A 17190-nucleotide genomic window follows, 5' to 3' on the forward strand; every position below is an offset into this window, starting at 1 on the left:
CAAAGCGAAATGACTTGCCTTATAGGGACTTTGCTATTATTCTGTTGTGTGGAACTGGGGAACAACTGATGACGGCACCGTTTAATGTTTGTTTGACCAATCAGTGAAAAGGGCCATTTCATTCCGCCCCACATATGGAGTTTGAATATTCAAGCTGTTTATTCCATAGACTGTAAAAAAGTTTATTAATTTTCTATCCCTGAACGTAAAAACGAAAAATCGTTTTGTTTAAAAAAAAAAAAAATTAAATGAAAAATGAAAAAGATGCCGTTTTGCTTATTTTTCTGCTTTCAAAATTGTCACAAAATTGTCACAAAATGAATGATGGGAAGACACCCTGATAGTGAAAAAATACCCATTATATGCCTGACAAAGCTATTTAGTACTTTTATAACTTTAGAAATATTTCAATACTTTAGTGATAATGTCATTATTTTGATTGATTCATTATATTTTTGTTGTAACATTCCTCTAAAGATCACTCCAAAACAAATGTTTGCACAGGATAAACATGTTTATTTAAAAAGGAATTTTAAAAGTAATTCTACAGAACAATCATATTATATGACTTCAGTAGAGGCTCCCTTCAGGTTTGAGGCTTTCACTCTTCTTTGGCCTAAGACAAAATGAAGCACAGTCATAAGTCATGTAAATAATCAGTAAATTTTCAAGCATAAGCTGAATACTATATATGTGTCTGTAAATGTGAGAAGGCATCTACTGAGTACAGACTCTGGTATTATGAAACTGACCTTTCCAGCATCTCGGCTCTTGGCTCTGAGCTTGTTGACCTGAGACTCAGCAATGTCAGCACGCTCCTCAGCCTCTTCCAGCTCATGCTGTACCTTCCTCAACTTGGACAGGTGAGTGTTGGCTTGCTCCTCCTAAAGAGTACCATTTTCACCATATTAAATAAGCTGTGGAGCAGCAGTGAAATCTCACCAGTAAATCATTAATAATCAATGTGTAAAAATAAATATTACATACTGCCTCCTCAGACTGTCTCTTGTAGGCTTTAACCTTGAGCTGCAGCTTATCAACCAGATCCTGAAGTCTGTTGATGTTTTTCTTATCCTCCTCAGTCTAAAAACAATTTCATAGATTTATTCTAAATATTTGACTATAAATGCATGTATGGATGACTCAATGGATATTGTCGGGCATGGTCATACCTGATAAGAGAGTTCTTTCACTCTCCTCTCATATTTGCGAACACCCTTAACAGCATCAGCTCCACGTCTCTGCTCTGCGTCAACTTCAGCCTCAAGCTCACGGACCTTTTATAGCACAATAAAGATCTCAGACAAGTTCAAGTATAGTTAGTGCCTTTAAGCTACTTTGGGAAAACGAGATAATGCTTTAATTTTAGGAGAAACATCTTCTGGAAATGTTCTCCTAAAATCATGTTTGTTGTGATCCTTTATTAAGTTCTCACCCTGCTCTCCAACTTCTGGAGTTGTTTCTTTCCTCCCTTCATGGCCAGATTCTCAGCCTCATCCAGACGGTGCTGCAGGTCCTTCACTGTGACCTCCAGATTTTTCTTCATCCTCTCAAGGTGAGCACTGGTGTCCTGCTCTTTCTTGAGCTCTTCTGCCATCATTGCAGCCTTTTGCATTAATACAGAAAGTTATTAGATTTATTAAATTTTTCAAGCACACAAGTGTCTTGTGGAACATTTGGTAGCTTCTGTTACTCACATCAGTGATGGCCTTCTTGGCCTTCTCCTCTGCATTTCTGGCTTCCTGTACAGTGTCATCAACTTCACTCTGGACATGAACAAGGTCAGCCTCAAGCTTCTTCTTGCTGTTCAGGAGACTTGTGTTCTACAGAATTAAAAACAACAATTTGAACATTTTGAAAGATGGTCTAAATTTCCTTCATTGTAAGTACGAATGTTCTGATCAGGATTTTTGCAGCTGATCCTGATCATTTTAGCTTTAAATAATTTGCAAGCTCTCTGTTGACTCCTAACACCCTGAAAGGGATTTTGAATGATTTCACATTTAAGTGGCATTTCTTATTAATTCTTGACATGATGACTATTAGAAAGTATAAATGATGTCATAAACTTAAAGGTCCCGTTCTTCGTGTTTTTTTGAAGCTTTGATTGTGTTTACAGTGTGCAATATAACATGTGTTCATGTTTCGCGTCTAAAAAAACACAGTATTTTTCACACAATTTACTTATCTGTGTACCGCTGTTTCCACTGTCCTAAAAACGGCTGGTGATTTCCTCGTTCTATGAAGTCCCTCCTTCAGAAATACGTAACGAGTTCTGATTATGCCAGCGGTTCCTGTGCTGTGATTCGACCACAGTTTAGCGCACGTGAAAGCGGTTCCTGTGTTGTAATTTGACAGCAGTTTAGTGCACGTTGGAAAGGTCACGCCTCTTAACGGAGAGATGTATGCGTTCAATAATCTCTACAGCGTCCCTGGGAAAGCCAAACAAAGGTGATTTGACTCCTGGATGAAAATAACAGCGTCTCGATGACATGGCGATAAACACACTCAACGCAGCACTTCCTTTTCTCCACGCGACGTCCTCTTCTTCTCCACGTGGGACAGCAACAAGACCGCGCCCCCTTTTTCGCGTTTCTTTGTGGGCGGAGGTTAGTCTGTTCTACTGCTCTACTGACGTAATTAAAGAAGGAAGTACCAGGATGTAGTCCAAGCCAGCCGTTCGCTGTAGGCTTTGAAAGGGAACTTCTGTTAAATAAAATATCTCGCTTGGCTTTGAACTTTGAGCTTTATAATTTTACAGGTATTATTTATGCTCTAACAGCAACATTACACACTAACTAAAGTTTGAACAATGGAATCGTGAAGAAGGGGACCTTTAAGTTTGAGCTTGTTCACAGTCATGTCAACTGCATCTGGACCTTTTTTTTGTTGATATCTCAGAGCAATCAAAAGTTATGGCATTTGGAACCATGGTAGCCTTTTTATCAAAAGTCCAAAAACCTCTCCAAACAAGTGATCTGAGTGTGTTACTGAAAAGTACTTGAAACACATCTTCAGATGCACCTGAACACATCATCAGTGATGTAACCTGGGGTCCTCGGGTGTTTCGGGTCTTTCAACATCAGACACCCTCGCCCAGGCGACCCAGCCACGGCTGATCAGACCGTGACTTGTGTTCAGGTAGCACTAGCTTTCCCCCATGGTGCTCCTCTACGGATCCAGAGCCATCTCGAGGCTTTCTCAGCTGCGTTGGTGGTATTCTTGATGGCCCTGCTCCTTGTTGTTCCTACAATGCCCAGTGCAGTAAAGGCTTTGTGGAGGGAGCGCCCCACGAATCCTCCGCAGCCAACCTCGATAGGCATGCATCTCGCCTTCCAGCCCTGTGCTCGGCAGTCTGTGACCAGATGTTCATACTTGGTCATCTTCCTTTCGTGGGCTTCTCCCAAGCGGTCCTCCCATGGCACGGTCAGCTCCATGATTATTATGTTTTTGGTGCTCTCTGAGACTAGAATGATATCTGGCCTCATATTTGTTCTGACGATGTGCTGGGGGAATTTCAGCTGCTTCTCTAAATCCACAGAGAGTTCCCAGTCCCTGGCTGATGCCAGTATCCCTGCCGGTGCCTTCCTCCCTGCTTGTGGCTGTTCTCCTGCCCTAACAAATGTAATTGAGTGAGTGGTGTTGCTCCCTCGGCTGCCTTTGCTGATCTTTTTGCTGATGGTGTCTGCAATAGATTTCAGCACCTGGTTGTGGCGCCAAGTGTAACGACCCTGGCCGAGCGCTGTTGGGCAGGAGCTCAGAATATGCTCCAGCGTTCCACGAGCAGGGCACAGTTGGCAAGTTGGTGTGTCTGCTTTTCCCCACGTACAGAGGTTTGCTGGGCTAGGCAGAACATCGTACACTGCCCGAATCAGGAAAGTTATGCGGTGCGGCTCGCTTTGCCAGAGCTCCGTCCAGGTGACCTTGCGGTCCACGGCCTGCTCCCACCTGGTCCAGGCCCCCTGTTGCCCCATTCCAGCCGCTCTACTCGTCCTTCCTTCCTCCACAGCAGCTCTGACCTCCTCTTGTATCTGGCTGCGTTTCTCTTTCCCCTTCCGCACTTGTCGAGGAGGTGTTGGGAACATCCCCAAGCCTGCTCTGCCTCGGGCCACCACTCCCACAAGCTCTTTGTGCCTCAGTCGAGCCTGTGCATCCATCACAGCGGCTTGGGCGCTCCACTTCCTCCCCGTCTTCACCAGCACTCCTGCCTGAGCCACCTTTGGGTCGTTGGAGTCTCTATACATAAGTACCTCACGCGCCCGAGTCACTTTAAACTCCTCTTCCAGGGATTTCAGAGGCAACCGGAGCATTGTGGTGTTTCCATAGAGGGTGATGTTGCTGAGACTCCTGGGCAACCCTAACCATCTCCTGAGACAGCTGCTGACCTTTCTTTCCAAGGTCTCCACCGTGGAAATGGGAACCTCATACACAAGTAGTGGCCAGAGTATTCTTGGCAGTATACCATGTTGGTAAATCCACGCTTTAAACTTGCCTGGGAGGCCAGAACGGTCTGTTTCTCTTAACCAGCTGTCTAACTCCTGGCAGGTTGCCTGGACTGATGCGGAGTCTCTGAGGCTGCTGTCAAAAACCTTGCCCAAACTTTTCACCGGCTGTTCTGACAGTGATGGTATCCTTGCCCCTTTGATGCTGAACTGGAATCTCTCCGTGACCTTGCCCTTCTTCAACACTAGCGAACGGGACTTGGCTGGTTTGAACTCCATCCGAGCCCACCGGATGAGTTTTTCCAGCCCTTGGAGTATCCACCTGCCTCCTGGCACTGACTCTGTGGTGACTGTCAGGTCATCCATAAAAGCTCTGATTGGCGGTTGACGGACCCCTCCTCTGCTTTGGGGCCCCCGACACTCAGGCTCTGCCGATTTGACAATCATATTCATAGCCGCCGCAAATAGGATCACAGAGATTGTGCAGCCTGTGATTATTCCCACCTCCAGTTTGTGCCAATCTGATGTCACACCTCCTGCCGAGACTCGCATCCTGAAATGGTTGTAATAATCCAAGATCAGATCTGCAATGTGCTGTGGCACGTGGTGCTTGGTCATGGTGGTCTGGACCAGCTTGTGGGGGATAGAGCCATATGCATTGGCTAGGTCTAACCACAGTACTGTGAGGTCTCCCTTGTGTTCACGAGCTTCCCTGATGAGCTGAGTCACCACTCCTGTATGTTCTAAGCAACCTGGGACTCCAGCAATTCCTCCCTTTTGCACAGATGTGTCTATGTAGTTGTTAGTTAAGAGGAAGTTGGTCAGACGCCTTGCTACTATACTGAAGAAGATCTTGCCTTCCACGCTCAGCAATGAGATTATTCTGAACTGATTTATCTTCTTGGAATCTTTCTCCTTGGGGATCCAGACTCCCTCAGCAAATCTCCACTGCTGTGCCACCTTTCCTCTTCTCCAAATGACTCGAATGATCTTCCAGAGTCGCCTGAGTAGCAAGGGGCAGTTCTTGTAGACCTTATATGGGATTCCACTTGGTCCAGGGGCAGAGCTAGATCGTGACTTACGCACAACTTCCTGGACTTCTTTCAACAGTGGCTCCCTGCTATCGAACTCCTTGGTGGGGGGAGGTGGATCTATAAGGATGTTGCACTGGCCCAACTCTTCCTCCCGGAGAGGATCACTGTAAGTGCTGTGCAGATGCTGGTCAATTTCCTCTTTTGAACAGAGCAACTTTCCGTCACGCTTCTGTCCCAGGAGCTGTTTAGTGAAGCCAAAGGGGTTGGCAATGAACAAAGCTCTCTTTCTGGATCTCTCCTTTCGACGCCTTCGGTGCCATTCTGCTCTGCGCAAGGTCATCAGCCTTTTCCTCAAGACAGCTCTCAATTCCTCCAGGGGGGGGCGTAGCTCCTCACTGGCTACCTTGTGCTGCTTCTTGAGGGACTTCAACTCCTGCCGGATATTGTGGATCTTCGCTGCCCTGTTGTTCATGGAGTAGGTGGTTGGAGTTGATCGCTTCTCTTCGGAACCGAACCTCTCCTGAGCTAGGCTGGAGATGATGGTCGTCATTGCCTACATAAGAACTATTTACATGTATAAATGCCACAAAGCATAAAAATAATTATGATAACATAGAATAAGAAACAAGTAATAATATCCTGAATGATGAGTGATGATCTTCCAGCACGGTTTCAGCTGTGCACTCCGATTCTATGGCACAGTAAATCTCCTGTCAATTTGAGCGATCAAACCAATCCAAGTGCCCTCCAGCTGTAAAACAGTGTGCGTTTTGGTCTTCGACACATCATCCCTACCCATCATAACCGAGATCCAGTTTCCAATGGTTGAACTTTAAAATGTTGTTGTTTACTTCGTGAGGATTTTTAATTTTTTTTATGTGGGGGCTCGTTTGAATCGAGACACCCTGCTCTAAATAAATATGTGTGATTTACTATGCTTTACTAATATTTTGCAAAGTTACAAAGCAGAACTTGGAACAAACGCCTCATCTGTATAATGTTTACATGCGCATCTGCAGGTCATTTTATGGTATTTTGTCAATAAATTGCAATCGGTTAGTGAAATGGGCCAAATTTAGTGACTACCGATTGAGTCATAGAATGTGATTATCAGCCAATTATTATGGCCGATCGATCAGCGCATCCCTAATTATAAGAAACAAAATGCCCTTACCTGAGAGTGCAGCAGCCCAACACGCTCACTGGCGTCCACCAACTCTTGTTCAGCCACTTTGCGGCCTCTCTCTGTCTGCTCCAGAGCAACTCTCAGCTCCTCAATCTCAGACTGCATCAGAATGTTTCTGCGCTCCACCATGGCCACTTGCTCCTTCATGTCTTCCTGTCCTCTCTGGGCATCATCAAGGTGCAGTTGGGCATCCTGAACATAACAATAGATTTACAAGTTTTCAATGTGCTTTCCTTTGGCTATTTTTTAACACAGGTTAGATTAAACATATTAATGCACCCCAAAGCTGAACAGATGTCATATACCTTGAGTTGTCCTTGAACGTTCCTGAGCTGTTTCTGGGCCTCAGCAGCCTGGCGATTGGCGTGGCTCAGCTGAATCTCCATCTCATTAAGGTCTCCCTCCATCTTCTTCTTGATTCTCAGGGCATCATTCCTGCTCCTGACTTCCGAGTCCAGAGTGCCCTGCATGGATTCAATGACTCTCTGGCTGTTCCTCTTGATCTGCTCCATCTCCTCATCCTTCTCTGCAAGCTTCCGGTCAATCTCACTTTTGATCTGGTTCAGCTCAAGCTGGACACGAAGAATTTTGGACTCCTCATGCTCCAGTGTACCCTATGAAAAATAAGTGTAAAAAAAAAAGTAATTTCAGAATTAAAATAGCATTTAACAACACAGTAAAATGGTTCAAGCTAGAATGACATATTATTCTCCAGATACTCACTTCAGCCTCCTCCAGGGCAGTCTGAATCTCTGACTTCTCAGTCTCCACTGTCTTCTTGGCCTTTTCCAGTTCATGGATGCTCTTTCCAGTCTCACCTAACTGCTCTGTCAGATCTGAAATCTCCTCTAAAAGTTACAAAAATAAATGTTCATATACATGATCATATATATATTGTGAACCACTACACATTTAACACAGTCCAACATTGAATCTTACGCTGCAGATTCTTGTTCTCTCTCTTGAGGGTCTCCAGTTGATCCAGAGTCTCCTCATAGGAGTTCTTCATCTTGAACAGTTCAGTGCTGAGTGAACGAGCTTCTTTCTGGGCACCTTCCAGCTCTGCCTGACCTTCCTCATATTTCTGCTTCCATTCTGCTAGGACCTTTGGTAGAGATATTTCATGGTCAGCTTTTGTATGTAACCTATTTAACAAAGCCCATTCTGGCCATGCTATTGAAAGGGTCAAAGTTTACCTTGTCAAAGTTTCTCTGTTTCTTGTCAAGGTTAGCAGCCAAACCATTGGCTCTCTCCACATCAATCATGAGGTCCTCCACCTCACCCTGGAGTCTTTGTTTGGTCTTCTCCAGAGATGCGCATTTGGAGTTCACTGCCTCAATTTGTTCCTCTGCCTCTTGCAGACGCTGAGCCAGCTTCTTCCTGTTATGTAATACAAATTATTTTGAATTCCAATCTATAAAATAGCTGTGAGAATTGGGAATATTATACAATAATATACATACTTGGACTCTTCAAGCTCCTCAGTGCGCTGGATGGCATCCGTTTCATATTTAGTTCTCCACTGAGCAACCTCACTGTTGGCCTTTGACATTCCCCGCTGCAGCTCAGCCTTTGCCTCCTGCTCTTCCTCAAACTGCTCACGGAGCAGGTCACAGTCATGACGGGCTGACTGCACACCATGGGCCAGTGCGTTCTTAGCCTAAGAGACAAAGTCATATAATATTTACATTAATTCATTTAGCAGACACTTTAATCCAAAGCGACTTACTAATGAGGAATACAAAATGTAATATTATCTTTTTTGTATTACATTAGCTTTGTTTTCTAGTAAGCAGACATTATGTGTTTATTTTGATTATGCTATATTACCTTAACCTCCTCTTCAATCTGCCTCTTAAGCTCTTCAATTTGCTGAGTGAAAGCTTGTTTGCCTCTGGTGAGCTGAGAAACCAGAGCCTCCTTCTCCTCCAGCTGACGGCCAAACTCACCTTTATAGAATTAAATTAACTGTGTCAGATTGTGCTATGTCTCTATTAGTTAATATCAATGTAAAATCAAAATGTAAATAAGTGTTTTCTTCTGATAATTACTGTTTTCTTCTCAATTACTGTTGGAATACTATTAATTCCTTCATTATTTTAATTAGTTACCATTTTCAGTTTGAAGTCTTGCTCTTTGAGCACTGAGGTCATTTATCTGGCGAATGCTCTCGTCACTCTTGGATTTTATTTCACTAAATTGGTCCTCAAGTGTTCGACACATCTTTTCAAGATTAGCCTGCAAATACAAAAGTCATTAGATATTTGAAAAAACTTCAACACAGGTAATATATTCTTTAGACATAAAATTCCTAACTTTTCCTTTGGCAACAGCTTCCATGTTGCTGGAAAGATCATCAATCTCCATTTTGTATTCGCTCTTCTCTTTCTCAAGCTTCTGCTTGACACGCTGCAGGTTGTCGATTTGCTCTCCCAGCTCGGCCACACTGTCTGCCTGCTTCTTGCGGAGGGCAGCAGCAGTAGCTTCATGCTGGAGGGTGGACTCTTCAAGATCACGACGTAGCTTCTGGAATTCAGCTTCACGCTTCTTATTCATCTCGATCTGAGCAGCAGTGGCTCCTCCAGCTTCCTCAAGCCTCTCACTGATCTCCTCAAGTTCCCTTGAGAGATCAGCTCTCTGCTTCTCGACCTTGGCACGAGCAGCGCGCTCAGCCTCAATCTCTTCCTCCAGTTCCTCAATGCGAGCCTATGTTGGAAAGTAGTTAATTAAATTTCTAGTGTTCTGTAATTGATAATAATGTTATCGTAATGTTGAAAAAAAATCTAAAAATACCTGAAGCTCCTTGATCTTCTTCTGGAGTTGAGCACCCAGAGATTGTTCATCTTCAATCTTGCTAAGCAGCTGGCTCGTTTCAAAGTCTTTCCTGTGGGTGTTCAACAATAAGTGGTTTGTAAAACAATAACACAACTTAATAATATTTTCAAAGATTTCATGCTTTAATTACTTTTTTATTTTCTCATCAGATTGCTGTTTGTCATTCTCCAGGTCCATGATGGACTCTTGGGCTAATTTCAGGTCTCCTTCAAGCTTTCTCTTGGCTCTCTCAAAATCCATGCGGAGCTTCTTCTCTTGTTCAAGGGAACCCTCAAGCTACAGGACAATGATATATTAAATATGTTCACAGCAGAAAACAGTTAATTTGATAAATGAATATAATTAATTTACATAATCAACTCACATCATCAACTTGCTGCTCAAGCTTTGTCTTGGATTTGGTCAGGGTGTTGACTTTGTCCTCCTCTGCCTGAAGATCATCCAGTGTCTGCTGATGTGCCTCTTGGAGTGCTTTTTTCTCCTTCGTAAGCTTGGCAATGCTCTCATCCTGAGCTGCCATTTCCTCAGTCAAGTTCTTGACCTGTGTGATTTTGTGTGTGTTTCAAATAAGCTTGTATTTTATAATTAATATTCTATATCAACATATAAGACAGAGATTAAGTCCAATCTGAAACAAACTCAATCTCTAACCTTATTCTCAGTGGCATGTTTCTCCTTCTCCACTTTAGCCAAGGTGAGCTCCAGGTCATCAATGTCTTTCTTCAGCTCAGAGCACTCATCCTCCAGTTTCCTCTTCTTGGCTGTCAGTTCAGCATTGATTTCTTCCTCATCCTCCAGTCTCTCAGTTGTCTCTTTGAGTTTAGCTTCAAGCTGGATTTTGCTTTTGATCAGACCCTCACACCTCTCCTCAGCATCTGAGAGATTCTCAGATTCCTGTTTAAAAAAAAAAAGTTGCTATAGCCTTGGAAACATTTTAATGGAGCCTAAATTCAATTAATTAAATTCAAGAATACTCACAGATGCTACTTGCAGCTGCAGATCATTTTTCTCTTGCAGCAGTGATACCATCTTCTCTTCAAGCTCCTTCTTTTTGGCTTCAGCCTTGGCAAGATCTTCTTTGCATTTTGTAAAGTCCTCTTTCATGGTTGCCAGCTCCTTCTCAGTCTCAGCACTCTTCAGCAGAGGCTTAATCTTGTAGTAAACCTTCATCCATGGCCAGTGTTTGACATTCATGAATGAGCGGATGTTGTATTGGATGGTGTAAATGGACTCCCTGTGAATAATACATCATTAAATGTCATAATCATCATTATTTACTGTTTGCAGTTATTATTGATGTCATATTTACTCATGACAATACTTACCTCCTTTCCATCATCTTCACAAACTCCCTCCTCATCAGGTAGCCACGGCAGAGAGCCTGAGTCATTGTGACCAGAGCAGCCAGTTTCTCATCACGCATCTCCTCAAGAGTACCCAGAAGACCAGCTTTGAAGAACACCTGAATTTATGTAAAACAGTAAATAAAAATATATAGATTTGCACAGGCTAAATGATCATGATCACAGAAACTTTAATAGTTGTGAAGCTAAATATGAACCTTTGTGTGTCCAAATTTGTACTCGTCATGATTAACATCAATGGATCCAAGGAGTTTCTCACTGGCCTTCTTGTTATCCATAAACTGTCCCTCTGGGATAACACTGGCATTCAGCACCTTGTATCTGTGGAGGATTGATCAAAATACTTCATATCTTCCAATAAAGAGCGTCTTATAGGACATGGTATTTTCATCCGATCCCATTTACCTCTGCTTGAAGTCACCATAGAGAATTCTGCTGGGGAAGCCTTTTCTGCAGATTCTGATACCCTCCAGTACACCGTTACACCTCAGCTGGTGGATAACCAGGAAATTCTGCATGAGACCTATAACGAAGAGTTTACATCATGAGCTTGGCAAATTAACATTAGCATTATTAAATACATTAACATTAACGATTGTATTAATGTCAGAATATCTGTAAGTTTTTTTTTTATTACTTTACCTGGAGTCTTGGACTCATTGGGAATCAGACAACGCACAAAGTGAGGGTGAGTGCTCCTCAAATTGGTCATGAGCTTGCCCAAGTTTTCCTATTTAATCACAAAAAGATTCAGCATTCTTAATCAGATTCTATCAGTTCTTGGTGTATTATTTATCTGACCTAGGGTCAAACAAGCTCATGTACACTCTCTGTCCTTTCAGCTGCATTATTATTCACATTTTGTCTAAAAGACATACTCTGAACTGAGAAGACACAGTCTGCATGGAGCCACCCTTCTTCTTGCCTCCCTTCTTGCCGCCACCAGTTTCTATTCAGATAAAATAAAAAGGAACACATATAATGTTTGGTTGAATTTAAAGGTAACTTTTTTGTTAAAAATGTACAAAATGTATATGATTAGTGAGTACATCATGAATTCATCTTCCAAACCGTGTTTTTGTCTTATCCCAAATCACTATGGTGCACCTATAATAAGTGTTTATATGTGGACTATTGTAGACAGAGTAGTGCACCTTTTAATATACATAATCATGTACATGTACATATACATATACATAGTTAACACTTCAGTTTATTACCCTCAACAACAGGTGGGTAGAGAGTAGCCAGCAGTTTGACAGAAGACTTCTGGTACAGCTGCAAAACAGACTCATTCAGTGGATCCTTGTTCTTGTCCAACCAGCCAGTGATGTTGTAGTCCACAGTTCCAGCGTAGTGAACCAGGGAGAAGTGGGCTTCAGCCTTGCCTTTGGCAGGCTTTGGTTTCTGGAAAGCATTGTTCTTGCCAAGATGCTGATCATACAGCTTGTTCTTGAAGGAAGTGTCTGAAGCCTTGGGGAACATGCACTCCTCTTCAAGGATGGAGAAGATACCCATGGGCTGTTTATAAAAGAATGTTGTTTAAATACTAAAAATGTAAGATTTTGAGAATGGACCATGGAAATGAATAAGTTCGAAAAACAGTAAAAACCTTCTCAATGAGCTCAATGCAAGCAGCCAAGTCCATGCCGAAGTCAATGAACTCCCAAATAATGCCCTCCTTCTTGTATTCCTCTTGTTCCAGCACAAACATGTGGTGGTTGAAAAACTGTTGCAGTTTCTCATTGGTGAAGTTGATGCACAGCTGCTCCATGCTGTTGTACTGATGAAAAAAAAGAGAGAAACATTTACTGACTTCTGAATATGATTAAATTTACCATAAAAAGAGATAAAACAATCATTCTTACATCAAAGATCTCAAATCCAGCAATATCTAGCACACCAATGAAGAAATTTCTCTGCTGTTTTGTGTCCAACATCTGGTTGATACGAATTACCATCCACAAGAACATCCTCTCATAAATAGATTTGGCCAAGGCGCTAACAGAGTTGTACACCTGTAAGAAGAATAGAGTGGATATTTTATTTAGAACAGGTGCACTCTTGATTTTCAGGTTGACATTCTGGAAATATGTCAGTATATACCTGTGGCACGGTCTGGCCTTTGGTCACAAACTCATTTCCGACCTTGACTCTGGGGTAGCACAAAGCCTTCAGCATATCAGCAGAGTTCAAACCCAGAAGGTAGGCGATTTTGTCAGCCTCTGCAATTTAAAAAAGTTACAAAACAATCATTCCTTTTCTGTCCTTGAACACTAAAACAACCCTTTTGTTTACAGAAAAGAAACAAATATCTATCAATTCAAAGCACTGCATGTTGACACACATTAGTACTATTAGTATATAAAAAACTGTCTGCTAAATGCATAAATGTATTTAGTCTCACCCTCTGTGCCATCAGGCTCAGCCTGCTCCTCACGCTGCTTCTGCTTGAACTTCATGTTTCCATGATGAAGCACAGCTCCAGTGAACTTGTAGATGCCCATTTTCTCCTCATTAGTAAAGCCCAGAATATCAATAGCGTCCTGTAAATTACAGAGAAGAATGAGATCTATGATTTTCCATATTTATATAGAATATGTCAATATTCAAACAGCAATGACTCACATCAGTAGCATCCAGCTCCACTTTATCATCAATGCTGGCCACTGTGATCTGACCCTGACTGCACATGGGGAAGTCATAGGGGTTGGTGGTGATGAGCGTCATTTCTGTAAAAATACACTCCATTTATGAAAAAGTATTTTACAATATCATCTGGAATTTAAACTGAATGAAAAATGTGTGCCTACCAATCAGCTCAGGCTTATGGTTGGTCATCATCTGGTAGAAGATGTGGTAGCCTCTCTCATCTGGAAGCTGGAATGACACTCTAGACTTCTCCAGCAGATCTGTTGAGAGAATGTATTTGAGTCACAATCATCTGAAGAGTGACAGACAAAGACAAATGTGCAGGATGGATCAATAAAATCATGTCCACCTACATGTCTCAATGTCAGCACTAGCCAGTTTTCCAGATGTACCGAAGTGAATTCTGATGAATTTACCCTGTTTAAATCAAAATAGCATAATAAATAAATAATAATATTAAAAATTGCTTTATAGAAAACTGTATAGAAAAATCAAACACAACTGACCAACTTTACGCTAAATAAAAAGCGGTGAACTTACAAAACGAGAGGAGTTGTCATTTCTCACAGTCTTGGCATTACCATAAGCCTCAAGCAGAGGGTTGGCAGCAATGATCTGGTCCTCAAGAGAGCCCTGTGTTGTTTGAATGGTTTTCATTTATTTTCTATTTCATGACTAAAAACTGTTTATAGGCATTACACAAATTCACATATCATATAGTTTGTGGAATGAGTGTAAATCATGTATGACATAGTTTTATATCTCATACCTGCATTTTGCCGGGAGTCTGCTCTTTCTTCTTCTCACCACCTGCCACTGCAATTGTGGCAAAGTACTGGATGACACGTTTGGTGTTAACAGTTTTTCCAGCACCAGATTCTCCACTGGTTTATGAGAGATTAGAAGACAGAAGATGATAAGACATGTGGAGGTTCCACAAGAGAAAAATATAAATGATCTCAACATCTCTAATTGAAGGCTTGATACATACGTAATCAGAACAGACTGGTTCTCTCTGTCTGTTAATTCAAAGGTAAATATGTTTAAGCAATTGTTTTATAAAACTATGAATGTGAATATCAACTTACATTTAATTCAGATCTCATAAATCAAATCTTACCAGTCAGCATGAACTGATAGGCGTTGTCAGAGACAGAGAAGATGTGGGGTGGGGCCTCCATACGCTTTTTGCCTCGGTAGGCAGACACCACTTCTGCATCATACACTGGGAGCCACTTGTAGGGGTTCACAGTTGCACAGAAGAGTCCAGAGTAGGTCTGAAATGAGCAGAGACGTGGTCAGATTCCAGCAACACAAAATTAATTTAAATGCTGCTTTACATAGTTTCAGAACTTACGTAGATCATCCATGCAGCATAACGCTCTTTAAGGTTATACAGCACAGAGGCTTCATTGAGATGGGTCATCATGGCCATGTCCTCAATCTTGTCATACTTGGGAGGATTCATTGGGTAGACATCTGCTTCCTTAGCAACTCTCTCCTATAAATATTATCCAGTCGATATTAGATTTATCAAGACCATGTAATGATTAATTTAAGTTGAGCATCCAGTTTTAACGAAATGTAGAAATTTACCTCCTTAGTGTCAAGCATAACAACTGTGACTTTGCCACCGTCTTTGCTCTTGATTGTTCCCTTGAGGTACAACTCTTTGTCATCAGCCACATAGCAGGCAGCCTTTGCATCAAATGGTTTGTTCTGAGCCTCGATTCTCTCCTTCTCAGGCTTACGAAGGTAAATGGCAGCCTTGCCATAAACGGCCATCTCCGCGTCCGTACTCATGGTGGTGGCTTACTGGAAATTGGAAAGGGAAATTGCAGTGTTTTAATTAATACAATTATATCTGCACCAAACGATAAAAAGATTTTACACTAATTCTCCAAAACTCTTGCCAATTGAAATGTTGGTATGACATGAATCTAAAAGATGTTCAGCACCTCTATGTAATACCCCAACAACAGTATAAAACTATTTACACAGAGGAACACATTTATGAACCATTTTAAATCCTTGTGTTGTCCTGTGAAATTTTGATTTTAAATTAAACAAAACTTTTAACCAAGACACAATCATGGGCAAATAAAGATGCAATCAAACTGATCAACACAACAAATGTAAGGGAAATCCATCTACCTTCTCTTGCCTTGAGACCAGATGAAATTACTTCTGCCCTGCAAAACAATTAATTTACGTGTAAAATGTGATAAACACCATACAATTTAAATGAATGCTGTTTCATTACAAACTAAAGAGGAACCTACAAATTATCTGCTTCCATTTCAGGTTTGCGCAAATATAAATTGAAAAGCAACTTACCACCAACTGGAACTCCTCTAGTCTCCTATAAGGCTGATCATGCTCTCCCCCACACTTATATTGAGTTGAACTTGCACACTAAGCAGGAACTAAATATGGACAGGCATTTCAGTTTTAATTACTGTGTATAGAAGCTGTCCATCCACAGTAAGGGAAGCATATAACTGCCTTATGAGAAATCAGTTGTAAGAAAACAAAAAACAAATAAGAAGTTGTCTTTAAATGAATGCTGAAATATTAGCGTAAATTATTATTATTTTAACTGGCATTAAAACAAACTTATATAGAATTTTTACACAAATATTTTATATCTTCTTGATAAGGGTATATCAGGGATTAAATTTGAATCAGTTATTATTCACAAGTTGAACTGTTATAATATAACAAAGAAATGTGCATAGCAAAAGTACATAATTCCCCTTATATTTATGATTTATCCAAATGTATCCACATGCTCAACAACATATATTGTATATTTGCTTTAAAGCATTTCTATTTATGTAATGAGCAAGCTGTTGCTTAATGTGATGTGATGTGATATGATATGGGGGGTGGGGGTGGTGGGGGGGATGTGTACACTGAAAAAAATACTTTTCTTATTTAGTTTTTTTTTTTCCAGTCTAAAAATATTCTAGATAAGTAAAATGACATAATTTGTTTTCTGTAAAATCAGTGAGTTTTTGCTTAAAACAAGCAAAATTATCTGTCAATGGGGTTAGAAAAATGATCTTGTTTCTGTTTGAAATCTTGTTTCTTATTTCTGTCCCAAACAGAAACAAGATTATTTTTCTTACCACATTGACAGATAATTTTGCTTGTTAAGCAAAACTCACTTCATTTTTATTAATTTCCCCCCCCAGAAAACAAGAAAACATATCTTATGTCATTTTACTTATCTAGTAAAAACATCTTAAATTTAAATGTAATTTTTTTTTTAGATATTAACTTACTAAGAAAAGCATTATTTGCAGTGGATGGTGGAGGGGACTGGTGGATGGAGGGGGCTGGGGGTGTGAACTGGATGGTCTGGGTGAACTGGATGAACTCAATGTGAACTTTAGGTACACGAAATTTGCTTTGACATGGCATCACTGCCCTGAGGAAGTCAATGGACACAAATCTACACAATCCACACAATATAAAAACACCTATCATTACATACAAATTGAATAGAAGTAAAAGGGATGAATATTAAAAATATTAATTAAAAAAAAAAATTGATTGGAGTAAAAAAAATGCACAAATGCTTCCAACTATTTTGTGCAACAGCCAATGTGGATGTCACTTCTGCACAAATTAGTTGGAAGCATTTGTGCATTTTTTTTGACGTTGCAAAGTGA

At 41.1% G+C, this 17190-nt stretch overlaps 1 protein-coding gene across 1 annotated transcript; it reads right to left on the reverse strand.

The window, feature by feature from the left end:
• Positions 1 to 498: 498 nt before the first annotated feature.
• LOC307125505 (myosin heavy chain, fast skeletal muscle-like) lies at positions 499 to 15879 on the reverse strand. The gene is made up of 41 exons (XM_079815376.1): positions 15851 to 15879; positions 15668 to 15705; positions 15110 to 15328; positions 14871 to 15014; positions 14634 to 14790; positions 14505 to 14532; positions 14283 to 14397; positions 14054 to 14146; positions 13867 to 13930; positions 13675 to 13773; positions 13490 to 13593; positions 13269 to 13407; positions 12968 to 13086; positions 12730 to 12879; positions 12474 to 12644; positions 12082 to 12382; positions 11740 to 11810; positions 11504 to 11591; positions 11267 to 11384; positions 11059 to 11182; positions 10823 to 10959; positions 10476 to 10731; positions 10149 to 10391; positions 9862 to 10038; positions 9628 to 9773; positions 9456 to 9546; positions 8979 to 9368; positions 8774 to 8900; positions 8493 to 8611; positions 8126 to 8322; positions 7859 to 8042; positions 7602 to 7767; positions 7386 to 7510; positions 6968 to 7276; positions 6651 to 6854; positions 1698 to 1823; positions 1436 to 1606; positions 1173 to 1277; positions 988 to 1083; positions 753 to 884; positions 499 to 616 (listed from the first exon to the last, which is right to left on the reverse strand). The coding sequence occupies exons 3-41, from the start codon at positions 15314 to 15316 to the stop codon at positions 602 to 604; spliced, it is 5808 nt and encodes a 1935-aa protein (XP_079671502.1). The 5' UTR covers positions 15317 to 15328; positions 15668 to 15705; positions 15851 to 15879; the 3' UTR covers positions 499 to 601.
• Between the last annotated feature and the right edge of the window lie 1311 nt (positions 15880 to 17190).

Source organism: Gobio gobio, assembly GCF_949357685.1.
Source record: "Gobio gobio genome assembly, chromosome: 4".
In the NCBI taxonomy this organism is placed as follows: domain Eukaryota; kingdom Metazoa; phylum Chordata; class Actinopteri; order Cypriniformes; family Gobionidae; genus Gobio; species Gobio gobio.